Here is a 13,767-nt window from a genome sequence, read left to right as displayed (position 1 = left end):
GTTGAAACCTTGATAAGAGCATACATGAGGTCCCTAATTAAAAATGTATTTAAACAAGGAAGGACTCCATTAGGAGAGATTCTAATTAGGAGCGGATTTTGGGTGGGCAAAGGGCGGGGCGAGCGTTAAATCTGCCCAATGTCATCAGTTTATGGCTCTGGCTATTTTAACTCCCGGCCGTCATTTAAGTCCCGCTGGCCAGCTGCATACCCGAAACGGGTGGAAATAAGCAGATGGCCGACTTCAAGCAGGCCAAAATCAAATGATCCAGAGGCCGCCCACTGGCACCAAGGTAAGTTGTCAGGGACGGGAATCAGAGTCATTTTGCTTGTAGGAAGAAGAGAAGAGCCCAGGCCAATGGGGCCTGGAGAAAGCTGATGATTGGCATGTATGATAATTGCACCTGAATCTTTTCTCTTTCCCACCTGCCTGGTTAAGATCTCTTCCATCCAATTGTATAGAATCACCCATGTAACTTATATACTGGTGCAACCAACTTATTCAATTTTACAGTACATACATGATTTGGAAGACAAGATTTTGTTTTGAATACTTGCAAATTCTGTTGAAAACTGCTTGACTTCTTCCTAGAATGTTAATTTATTCAATAATTTTCCTGTACTTTGACCAGGTATGCATTGTCCAGAAGAGAGATACAAAGAAAATGTATGCAATGAAATACATGAACAAACAAAAATGCATTGAGCGAGATGAAGTACGCAATGTTTTCAGAGAATTGCAGATAATGCAAAGACTTGAGCACCCTTTCCTTGTGAATCTATGGTAAGCAACTTCTTGTAATAATTAAATGAGCTGATAAAACGTGGTGATGGAAAAGCTTGTCAAATTAAAATACTCCTAATACAGTGCAAATGCTTCTAAATAATAATTATGTTCAGTTGCTTCAGTGTAAAAGTATTTTCACATTATTAACATGTTATGAAGAAATGACCTGGACTTGAGTATAGGGAGTATCATTTTGAAGTTTGCGGATGATATAAAACTAATAAATAGTGAGTAGGACATCTGCAGACTTCAGGGGGACGTAGACACATTGGTGAAATGGGCAGATATATGGCAAATGCAGTTTAATGTGGATAAGTGTAAAGTGATATACTTTAGGAGGAACAACACTGAGAGGCAGTATAATCTAAATGGTACTATTTTGAGAGAGGTGCAAGAGCAGAGGGACCTGGGGGTGCATATTTACAAAACTTTGAAGGGGGCAGGGCAAATCGATAAGTCTGTTAAGAAAGAAACTTGGCTTGTAAGTAGAGGCATTGAATACAAAAACAGGAAAGTCATGCTAAATCTTTGCAAAACACTGGGAAGGCCTCAGTTGAAGTATTGTGTAGAATTCTTGGCACTACACTTTAGGCCTCGGAGAGGGTACAGAGGAGGTTTATCGGGATGATACCAGGGATGAGGGACTTCAGTTATGTGGAGAGATTGGAGAAGGTGAAATTCTTCTGAGAGCAGAGAAGGTTAATGGGAGACCTAATAGAGGTATTCAAGATTATGAGGGGTTTTGATAATAAGTAGGGAGAAACTATTTCCTCTGGCAAGTGGCTTGGTAACCAGAGGTCACAGATTTAAAATAATTGGCAAAATAGTTTTTTTTTCACAAGAGGGTTGTTAAGATCTGAAATGCATTAACTGAAAGGATGGTGGACTCAGATTTCATAGGAACTTTCAAAAGGCTTGTACTTGAAGAGGACTAATTTGAAGTGGTTACAGGGAAAAAGCACAGGTGTGTGGGACTGCTCTTTTAAAGAGCCATGGTGGGCCGAATAGCCCCCTCCTGTGCTGTAAGATTCTATGGGGCCAAAATTGATCAACTCACTGCCTGCTGCCGCCGACTGCTGCCCACTGCCACCGACACTGCTCTTGCAGATCCACCCAGTGCCACTTTCGAGGTGGCCTGGAGCAGGCAGGAGGGGAGAGCCCAGTGACTCTCCCTTCCCGCCCACGGTCCACCCCCGTTCTGGCGTCAACTCCTGCCGACTCCCGCCCACCGAGCTCCCATATTTTTTCCACAGCGACTTACCTGGATGGGGTCCCCTGAAGGTCTCGGATAGTTTTTTTTATTTTTTACTGATGATTTTTCTTTTCAGGTCTTCGACCCTCCATAGGCCCGACTCCATCCTCGGTGGCACTTGAGCAGCAAGCGCCTCTGCCGCCGAGAATGCGACCTCCCGTCCGTTGCCACCCAGATTGGCGCCGTACATTGTCCATTTGCCGACCTTCGAGGGACCTCGGCGATGAACATCCCACCCAAAATACCGTCCGGTACCTCAGTGGCCATCGGCGGCACTTTGGGCGGACACTTGGGTGGGTGGAGGCCTTGATCAGAATCGGCTCCATATGTTTTCTTCAATTGTTTCTTAATGCATAAAGAAGAAAAAGTTTCTCGAGTAATTGTTTGCAATATATAAAATGCAATTCACTGTCAAAAATGAGAGTGTAATACTATGTGACATATTTCACAAATTTGAGACTGCTTCAGGAATGTCATCAAAGGAAACAATAAAGGAAATGGAAATGTATCATATCAATGAGAAAAAGTATTACAATAGGAGAGAATGAGAAAAAGGAAAGAAAGGATTAGCAAAGTAAAGTGCTTAATGTTTTGTTATTTGGAATTCTGTTTCATGCAATTTTTTGTAGGTTAGATATAGCAGTATAATTAATAAAATTACTTCTGTCATTGTATAATTTTTCCACTGTAATATCAAGTGTTTACTGTCACAATGCTTGATCCAAACGCTTAATTTTTAAAAGTTTCCTTTCCCTGGATCTACCTGCAGTTGAAGGGTTAGGCAGTAATCAAATCTGTGGATTAAGATGAAAAATGTAAACCATTCAAGCTTCAATCTCTCTGGTTTATTGCTTCTTCTGGATCCTTTGATTGGATTACTGCCATGAATGTGCAAGTAATGAAGTGGTATGCAGCAATATGGAATGTACACATAGAGCTAGAATTTCCATGGAGGTTCTCTGATATAAGAACATAAGAAATAGGAACAGGAGTAGGCCATTTGGCTCCTCAAGCCTGCACCGCTATTTAATAAGATCATGGCTGATCTGATCTTGGCCTCAATTTCACTTCCCTGCCCGTTCCCCATCTTCCACCATAACTTTGGCAGATCATTGCTTACCCTGGCGAAACAGTATAAATGGCTGTGATAGTAGTGGAAGGATTATGTCTGTGAAGAAAATCTTTTAATAGGCTAATTTTTCTGATATGGGCCATTGTGGAGTAAGGCATTAATAAACAAAAATAATGTGAATTGTTGAATTCAATTAAACACTGTTGTGTATAAGTTTGTTTTTCATCTCGTCATAGCTAGACCTTCTCTGCTAACATTTATTTCTGTCCATCTGTCCAAGAAGATAACAGTAGTATTTTTTAAACTAATTTGTTACATTTCTATTGACAAATTAGTCATGGTAACCCAAATAGTGTTCCATTCCTCAGCATATTTAGGAGCACTAAAAAATATTAATGGAAGAATAAATTAGAGTTGAAGCTGAAGATGATTCGAGGGTAAATACTGTAAATGTGGAAGATTTACCTTGATATAATTTCTCCCGATTAAAAGCTGCCTGAAAATAATCACAATTGCAATTGAATGATTGAACCATGGTACAAATGTACTGTAATTACATCTGGTACCAATCGCTTTTTCTCGTGTTCGCTGCTGGATTGCAGTTTCCATTAGCAGACTGAATCCACTATGAACTCAGACTTTTGTCTTAATTCTCTGTCGGGCATATAGCCCAGGTCTATTAACCCTCAATCAAAGTAAATCACTCACTAGAGAATATTTGGAATGCTCCTCATGATCTCCCGTTAATACAGAGAGCAGAAAGATAACACCAATAGACCACTGCATACAGGCTAAGCTAATTGATCAGAATTATTTATAGATCAGATAACATAGTGACCCAAAAAGATATATGAACTTACAAAAATGACAGGCAGGAAAAGACCAGTTGGCCCAAAAAAACCTGCCACACATCACGATGGCTAAAGCATCATGGCCAAACAGACTACAACACCAACTTGTATTTATATAGCGCCTATAACGTAGTGAAACGTCCCACGGCGCTTCACAGGAGTATTATCAGATAAAAATTTGACACTGAGCCGCATAAATAGAAATTAGCGCAGCTGATCAAAAGCTTGGTCAAAGAGGTATGTTTTAAGGAGCATCTTAAAGGAGGTAGAGAGGAGGAGAGGTTTAGACAAGGAGCTCCAGAGCTTGGGGCCTAGGCAACAGAAGGCACCACCGATGGTTGAGCGATTATCATCAGGGATGCTCAAGAGAGCAGAATTAGAGGAGCGCAGAGATCTCGGGGGGTTGTGGGGCTGGAGGAGATTACAGAGATAAGAAGATAGGGACTTCTGGTACATAATAAGAGCCTTAATGTATAGTAAGAGGATCAACAGCACAATAGCGAAACAACCAATCAGTCTACAAGGGGTTAATATACCTTTTTCAAGAAGGCACATTTTTGATAAGATGGGGGCAGATTTTGACTTGGAGCGGTTTTCTGGCAATAAATCACTCCAGCAAGTTTATTTCCCCTCCCTGACAGAGGCAGCAGGAGGCCACATCATTTTTAAGCGGTGGGCCTCACTTAAGTGCTGCCGGTCTAGTTCCCGAGTGGGATGGGCATGACGAGAGCGCGGAGCTGCTGCCACCAGGCGATCAGGTGGCCTTTGACCGCCTGCCAGTTTCCAGCTGTGTGGTGGGCAGTGGGTTTCAGGATTGTCATGCAAAGGGGAAGGGGTTGTGGGTGTGATGTCCTGGGCAGGAGAGGGTGTGTCTTTCCTTGTGGAGCTCGGAGGAGGACTTCTGCTCCTCCTGGTCCCACAAAGGAACGTTTTACACTTACCTGAAGGGCCTTTTCTGTCTGCAGACTTTCTTGTGCCGTGGAAAAGCCGCCCAGCTTCCCTGCTCAAACTCCGTTTAAATGTCACTGGGGTCCCATTGATGTCATAGGATGACAATTAGCATTTATGCATCAGACCCCCGCCTCAGTCCCATGGGCATCTCAGTCACCACAAAAACTAACGGCGTTAAAGTCGGAAACCGGCAATACTCACCATGTTCCCCCATTCGGGAACAGAGCAGGAAGTGGAGCCGCTGCATTATAACACTCACCCACACCTTTCCTGCCCAATAGGAGAGTTCAAATGTCCCCACCCTGCATGGTCTCTGATGAAGTTTCATGTGAAATGATTGGTCACAAGGTACCAATTCCACACCTCGTAAAGACTTGTGAAGGTGAAGCAAAAGCCAGAAGACCATGAGAGGGTTATATGGGTATCCTTTCTTTGATATGAAAGCACAATTAGGTGACCAGCTTCAACTTATTTACTCCGTGATACTGGTGCCAATACTAAATCCAATTTGTAACGGAAGCGTTAAAATCAGGAGTGGAATCCGCCGCCCTTTATACAACCCACCTGATTTTCATTTAATTAATTTCAGTGGAATAAAAATCAAATGGGTTCTGTAAAGAGCTGGTGCCCTGTCAGATTATTGTCTCGGCTGTGAATCTCCTCTTAGTCTCCAACCAAGGGCGTTACGATCTTCCATCAGCGGATCGCAGTCTCATACATGCGGGGTTGGCCCAGGTGAATCTACTCCATCGTGTATCTACAGAAAATTCAGTTACCAGTGAACAATAGTTGCCGGTAGCCTGGCAACCACAGAATTCAAAACAACCAACGACAGGAAAGACCTGGTTACATGGTTCCCACCATCGGAGGTCAGCTGGAAAAAAATAACATCAAACATTGACACAAGTGCCAGGAATTTCCTCAGGTGTGCTCCCGCTTTAATTTTGGTGGAAGCTCCTTTTTTGCATGACAATAGTTAACCACTGGGCTTTTGCTGATGTTATAACAGCAGAGCGGGAGCAGTCCCGAGGGAATTCCGAGTGAAAATTTTAAACAATATAGATAAATGGATATTGTTAAGTTTTTGTTAACCAAAGGTGTTAAGAGATATAGGCCGAAGGCGGGGTACATGGAGTTAGGTCGCAGATCAGCCATGATCTCATTGAATGGCGGAGTAGGCTCGAGCGAACTGTTCCTATGCTCCTATGGAGGATAAGCTTCCAAAGATGGTGGGGGAGAAATTGGCCTGGTTTGCACCTCCCGTTAGTGCCTGCGGGGCACTAAGGGGTTACCAACCGTGCACGGTGACATCACTGATGTCCGTGAACTTCCCTGGCGGTTTTGCGCTGGCACTAACATCATCATCATCATAGGCAGTCCCTCGAAATCGAGGAAGACTTGCTTCCACTCTAAAAGTGAGTTCTTAGGTGACTGAGCAATTCAATGCGGGAATTAGTCTCTGTCACAGGTGGGACAGACAGTGGTTGAAGGAAAGGGTGGTTGGGGAGTCTGGTTTGGTGCATGCTCCTTCCGCTGCCTGCGCTTGTTTTCTGCATGCTCTCGGCGATGAGACTCAAGGTGCTCAGCGCCCTCCCAGATGCTCTTCCTCCACTTAGGGTGGTCTTTGGCCAAGGACTCCCAGGTGTTGGTGGGGATGTTGCACTTTATCAAGGTAGGCTTTGAGGGTGTCCTTGAAGCATTTCCTCTGCCCACCTGGGGCTCTCTTGCCGTGTAGGAGTTCTGAGTAGAGCGCTTGCTTTGGGAGTCTTGTGTCAGGCATGCGAACAATGTGACCTGCCCAACGGAGCTGGCACTACCACTTATCGCCTCGCTCTCTTGCACCCCATAGATCATGCTGTCATCCAGTGTGCAGTGCCCTGTTACCGCCCCAGATGTAATATTTGCTTCTGCCCCCTGCAGCATCGCCGGGCGTCAACAACGGCAGCTGCAGGAGGCGTTGTCACCTCGGCTGGCCGCTTAGGGAGCGCTATTTAAAGGCCGTTGTGTTCAGATAGGGCAACATTTATTAATCTCCCCAATCTGATGTCTTTTGCTTTGTTTGGACCCCGCAATTGGTCAGCCCTGCACTCTCTCAGAGTGCTTGGGGCTGTTATGCACATAGCGTAGGTCTCGGGGCCCCACAGAGATAAGATGAAGATTGAATCAAACCAACATTGGCCCTTCCCTTAAGCGAGGGAAAGAGCCTCCAGAGAAGGCAGCGCTGCACGGAACATTGTTCAGCGCTTTGCCGCTGCCGCCTCTCTCACTGACTTTAGTGCTCTCAGGGATGTGATAGTGCTTGTCTTGATGCTCCACTTCCCTCTTGGAGCACTAAAGTGGAAGTTCCCAGGTTCAAAAAACCTTTTTCACCTGGCACTACTTTTGCGCTCTATGAAAAGTTAACCCCCCAGGTGGGATGCTACGCAATTTCTAGCTCAGTGTACTGGACAAGATGGTTTGGAGTAAATACTTAAAGATGGCTGTTGGTTTTGCTTCCTCAGCAGCCTGAAGTCCGGGCAAGGCACAAGTCCGCGCTGAGTAAATGCACAGACAAGTGCCCACAAAAATATCGCTGCATGGGCTCCCTGTGCACAGCGTGCTGGCAGACAGAGCTCCTGCAGGAGCAGGGAACTGAAGTTCTGTTGCCTGTCAGCAATCAATGCTTCCTCAACAAGATCTGCCAAATTAGCAGGGCTGTGAAACCGACCACATAGTAAGTAATACTGGCACACTTTTCAAGAAGCACATGATAGTACCCCTGTTAATTATCATAATCATCGGAACCATACATGTAGCATTTTAAATGTTTTATTGACGACACTTTCTATGCCATACAGAAAAAATGCACTTTGGCCATTTGGAGCTTGCTGCCCCTGGCACTGTCAGGATATCTTCACACCCCACACCCATCGACCAACACTTAAATCAATATGTAATATTCCAGCTACAAATTAGTTCATTAAAACTTTTGTGTTCAATTCGCCTCCTTACTCCAGCATTTCCCCATTAATTAAATTACTTTCCAAGCACATCAACAACCCAATAATCATTAATTCAGTAACACTATCTAAATGACATTCCAAAAATATAAGATATTATTCATTCTGTTCTACTAATTGCTTATTTAAGTTTTCAGACTTTATTTTCTATGCTTGCTTATTGCATTTTTTCAAACACTTTCTAAAATATGTCTATTCGAAAAGAGAGCGTTCCTTAAAATTTTAAACAAATAGACACTGGATCTGATACTTTTTCTCCCCAAGCATGGATTCAGGTACAAACACTAATTGCACCGGTTCTCGGTTGCTGTTAGCAACCAGCATCATTCCATTTTTCAGCATCAATGATAAGAATTGACTGCTGGGTGTTTTGGGAGGGGGTAGCATTTCAATCCAAATTAAGAGATTGACCTTGGTCTGATTTCTGCTTTCATGCTGGCGAAAAAAAATAGCAACGGCAAAAATACCAGATAAAGCTTGTCTGGTCCCTGAAGAAAATATTCATGCAGAGAGAGAGAAAAAAGCAGCTGGCACTTGAACCCAATGCTCCCTGAGAGACAGGAGCCCAAATCAACATCTTTTCCAATTAATTGTCTTTTTGCTTCTTTGCAAAAACAAGGCAAGACATCTCACGTCTTTGTAAGACAAAAGTGACTGACACGATGGGAAAAATCCACCAAACATCCATGATAGAAATATGGATTTTTGTATTTATTTCATCTGCTTTTAAATAGCTCATGCCAAAACATCGACAGCGTTCTGTTCATTTTTTGAAATTGGAAGATTGAAAGACAGGAAAGAGGGTGTCTGCTGGAGCTTAGTCAGGCAGTGATCTGGAAATTAGTCAAAAGAAATGTGTTTTGTTCGACTGTAAATTGAATTGTACGATGTCAGGAACTGAGCAGGTGTTCAAGACCTAGATGACATGATTAATTGTTCATTGGCATTCCATGCAATAGTCCCGACACACTGTGCTTATGATCACAAGTGATTGGCAACGCAGTCTTCAAAGACCCCTGAACTGTATATGACTGTGAGTCTCTCCTGCAGTCTTTAGTTATAACATAAAAGGAACAAACTCCAGGACCCTGATATTTATAGGGAGGTGGGGAGGGGAGCGGCAGAGCGTGGTAGCGGAGCGGAAGTCTGGAAATCCCAGGGACGTGGAGGTTCTGCCGATATTAATGGCAGGACATCATTATCAGTTTCTGCCTCCGTTTCTCGCCCGGCAGCCAGCCAGATTGACAGGCAGTAGGCTCGAAATCGGGACTTGGTGTCAGGGAAGGGGGAATGGTCAGATCCTGGCAGTTGGCTCGAGATCTGGGCTTGGTGATGGGTAGGGAGGCTGGGGTGGGTTGCGGGGGGCAGCTGGGGGCAGTCAGAGTCTGACAGTAGGCTCGAGATCGGGGCTTGGTGTCAGGGAGGGGGGAATGGTCAAATCCTGTTGGTCAGCTCGAGATCGGGGCTTGGTGGTGGGCAAGGCGAGGGGGGCATCGGTCAGAGTCTGACAGTAGGCTTGAGATCAGGGCTTGGTGGTGGGCGGGGGACGGTGGGGGGGCAGTCAGAGTCTGCCAATAGGCTCGAGTTCGGGGCTTGGTGGTTGACGGGGTGGAGGGGGGTGGGTATAGTCAGAGTCTGACAGTAGGCTCGAGATCGGGGCTTGGTGTCAGGGAGGGGGGAATGGTCAGATCCTGGTGGTCAGCTCGGGATCGGGGCTTGGTGGTGGGCGAGGTGGGGTGGGGGGGAGGGGGAAGGGGAGTAGTCAGAGTCTGACAGTAGGCTCGAGATCGGGGCTTGGCGCGGGCGGTGGGTGGGGTTCGTTGATCACGGCAGCGAGCAGTGGCCGTGTTCGGCAGAAGGTTGGCCGAAGGCTCCCTTTGGTAGCTGGGAGGAGCACTCCTGCTTCTCCTGGCCCACAAGTGCTGGTATCTTCCCAGCCCTGCAAGTGTGGGTTTGGAGGCAGGCCCGCTGTCAAAATGGCTTTGATTGACAGCGAGGCAGGATCCCGCTGTAAACCCGTCTCCTTGTGAGTTTCTCAGCAGTCAGGTTGGTGTCTGGATAGCAGACCTGATAGCAAGCGGCGGGACAGATAATTAACATCATTAAAAGGTACTTAAATGGTAGTTAAGATGGTTAAAAGCAGGCACTTACAACCTTTTGAAGGCTTTGCCACCCCTCGGGTTTCACGGCAGGTAAGTGTGTCGGGTTCTCAGCGACTCTCTATTGCTTTGACTAGTTGACAGCTGCAGAAGTGGTATAAAAGTTACCATTTCACAGCTGTTCACTTTCCAATGTCAGAAGCTGAAGCCTTCAGGATTTTGAAAAGATTTGTGAGTTATATGCACTTTGGAAGTGTTTGCAGTGAACTCTCTATTCACTATCACCTCTTCAGAGCAACCTCTCTCACCATTGACAGATCACTTCTGTCATCTCAACCTCATCTGCCATCTATTCCAGCAACATCGGTGCCCTTGAAAAAATCTCACCTTAGTCCTCAGAATCCGAACACCAACATCACTAAACACACCAGCATCATTACCAACAACACCAACCTCCTCCGCAATCACCTGACAGTACATAGGGCATCAGCACCCGACCACATTGCTGCACGGGAGGCCAGTGATGGCCTCACCATGGCTACATTTACTTCACTTCATGCTGTACTATAACATGATGCATCAGGTTGGCACCACTCCACACCAGCACCATAAAGCATCCCTGCAATATCCAAAACATTCCTTTCACACTCATCACCATTGTGAGGGGGGAAGGGGGGTGTACGCTTATGTTGTACCATTCACTACAACTCACTAAGCCACTTCCTTCTCTGTCTAAGAATGCAAAGTACTGAAAATAAAGATTTAAATGTTTGACAATACATTAACTATACATGAACATTGGCTAAAGGACCCAAGTGCTCACCCTTGTGTGTTGTTAGTTGGTATGATTGAACATGGATGAGGGTGAGTATGAGGGATGGCTATTGAAATGGGGAACTGATGTAGATCTGGAGCGAGAGAGGGGAATGGGTGGAGGTGCAAGGTAAGTTGATATGAGAAAGGATGTGCAGGGCCAGAGTAGGGAAGGCAGAGTGATGGATACGTGATGGGGTGCACAGCAGGATGAGGTTGAGTGTGGCTTTGCAGTAAAGTTTTGTGATCTGCTGAGATCATTGAAGTGTTTGCGCCACTGCAGCCAGCTCCTCCTGACCACATCCCTGCTTCTGCCCTCCTGTGCAATGTGCAACCAGGCTGCATTGGTGTCCTGGAGAGGTCCCTTTCGTCCATGGGAAAGCAAAAGGACCTCCCTGCGCACTGTGACTCCCTCTATAAGATTCTGGAGGGAGTCATGGGGGAGCCTGGGTGCAGCCCTGCACCTTTATGCAGTGCTTCTCAGTATTTGCAACTCCTCAATGCTGCAGAACACTGACAGAAGAACTGTTAAAATCAATGTGGGCGTGGCCCTTTTAAGAAAACCGGCTGATGACGTGTCATCAATTGATGTCATCAGACCAGCTTCCTCTTAATTGACCGGGAAGCCCCCAGGGTGGGGTTAACAAGCCCAATCCTGGGAAGATTCCACCGCCGCACGTGGTGAAATCACGGCCAAGGAGTATTCTAAAAAGCACTAACCATTTCGCTGCTGGACTTCCCAAGCCTTGGGAAACCCAGCCGGCAGCAGTGAAATGTAAATCAGGTTCCCAACTGCACTTTGGGAGCCATATTTAAATATGATAATGAAGTGTTCCGCCTCTCCAAGATGGGACACTCACACCGCAACCTACCCATCACCATAGAAATAGCGGCAGGCACGTATGAAGCAAGGTTGGGGATGCGTTCCCTGATGTTAATCCCCTGCCCTGACCCCCTCGCACCTGTTGGGTGAGGTGGGGGAGGGGGGGGGGGGCGGGTGGTGAATACCAGATCTCATTGTCCATCTCATCTTGAAGACATTGAGAACTTAACAATTCTAATCAAAGGTAGTTGCCATTAGTCTGTAAGAAGTGTTCTACATAAAAGGATAAATTAAGCAAGAAAAATACTCTCATTTATTTTGCGCCTTAACACATCAGATTCTCAAGTGCTTCATAACCAACTAATTACTTTCTGAAGTGTAATCACAGTTATAATGCAAGCGAACTTGGCAGACAATTTATACACAGCAGTGTCTTGCAAATGAGATAAATGATCTTTTAAACTGATGAGGTAGGCATGTTAGTGAGGACACCGAATCCTCCTTCGTTTTCAAACAGCATGACGCAAACTTCTATCTCCACTTGTGCAGGGCCTCAGCATAACATCCCTTCTGAAAGACCTGCAACAATGCAGCACTTTCTCTGTGCAGCGTTGAAGTGTTAGTCTAGAATATAGGGTCAAATTCAAGAATGGGTCTTGAAAAACAACGGTCTCGACTAGCGATGTGTTCCCTGGGAGATCAGACGCACCAATGTTAGCGTCCTCGACCAGGCTAACATCCCCAGCATTGAAGCACTGACTACACTTGATCAGCTCCACTGGACAGGCCACATTGTTCGCTTGCCAGCCACGAGTCCCAAAGCAAGCGCTCTACTCGGAACTCCTTCACGGCAAATGAGCCAAAGGTGGGCAGAGGAAACATTACAAGGACACCCTCAAAGCCTCCCTGATAAAGTGCAACATCCCCACCGATACCTGAGAGTCCCTGGCCAAAGTCCGCCCTAAGTGGAGGAAGTGCATCTGGGAGGGCGATGAGCACCTCGAGTCTCGTCGCCGAGAGCATGCAGAAATCAAGCGCAGGCAGCGGAAAGAGCGTGTGGCAAGCCAGTCCCACCCACCCCTTCCTTCAACGACTATCTGTCTCACCTGTGACAGGGATTGTGGTTCTCTTATTGGACTGTTCAGCCACCTAAGGACTCATTTTTAGAGTGGAAGCAAGTCTTCCTCAATTCCGAGGGACTGCCTATGATGATGAGTCCTATCAAATGACCCGAACTGATATTTAGTTAATCCTTGTGGATTGATTCTAGTTCGACTGTTTTTGGAAGGTGGGAGGAAGGAAGGAAAGGGAGAGAGACATCATTCCATTTTTCAGCATCAATGATAAGAATTGACTGCTGGGTGTTTTGGGAGGGGGTAGCATTTCAAGAGATTGACTTTGGTCTGATTTCTGCTTTCATGCTGGCGAAAAAAAATAGCGAACGGCAAAAATATCAGATAAAGCTTGTCTGCTCCCTGAAGAAAATATTCATGCAGAGAGAGAGAAAAAAACAGCTGGCACTTGAACCCAATGCTCCTGAGAGACAGGAGCCCAAATCAACATCTTTTCCAATTAATTGTCTTTTTGCTTCTTTGCAAAAACAAGGCAAGACATCTCACGTCTTTGTAAGACAAAAGTGGCTGACACGGTGGGAAAAATCCACCAAACATCCATGATAGAAATATGGATTTTTGTATTTATTTCATCTGCTTTTAAATAGCTCATGCCAAAACATCGACAGCGTTCTGTTCATTTTTTGAAATTGGAAGATTGAAAGACAGGAAAGAGGGTGTCTGCTGGAGCTTAGTTAGGCAGTGATCTGGAAATTAGTCAAAAGAAATGTGTTTTGTTCGACTGTAAATTGAATTGTACGATGTCAGGAACTGAGCAGGTGTTCAAGACCTAGATGACATGATTAATTGTTCATTGGCATTCCATGCAATAGTCCCGACACACTGTGCTTATGATCACAAGTGATTGACAACGGAGTCTTCAAAGACCCCTGAACTGTATATGACTGTGAGACTCTCCTGCAGTCTTTAGTTATAACATAAAAGGAACAAACTCCAGGACCCTGATATTTATGGGGAGGTGGGGAGGGGAGCGGCAGAGCGTGGTAGC

General features: G+C 45.5%; 1 protein-coding gene across 1 annotated transcript in view; it reads left to right on the top strand.

The window, feature by feature from the left end:
• Positions 1–649: 649 nt before the first annotated feature.
• The window catches only part of LOC139234891 (serine/threonine-protein kinase 32B-like), a 268,203-nt gene continuing 255,085 nt past the window's right edge, over positions 650–13,767 (top strand). The window contains exon 1 of the mRNA XM_070865743.1: positions 650–783. Within this exon, the coding sequence (XP_070721844.1) occupies positions 665–783 (119 nt within the window). The 5' untranslated portion in view covers positions 650–664. The remainder of the gene's footprint in view (positions 784–13,767) is intronic.

The sequence above is a fragment of the Pristiophorus japonicus genome, chromosome 2, assembly GCF_044704955.1.
Source record: "Pristiophorus japonicus isolate sPriJap1 chromosome 2, sPriJap1.hap1, whole genome shotgun sequence".
In the NCBI taxonomy this organism is placed as follows: domain Eukaryota; kingdom Metazoa; phylum Chordata; class Chondrichthyes; family Pristiophoridae; genus Pristiophorus; species Pristiophorus japonicus.
The sequence above is the reverse complement of the archived record's forward strand: the minus strand, read 5'-3'. Positions and strand labels throughout refer to the sequence as shown.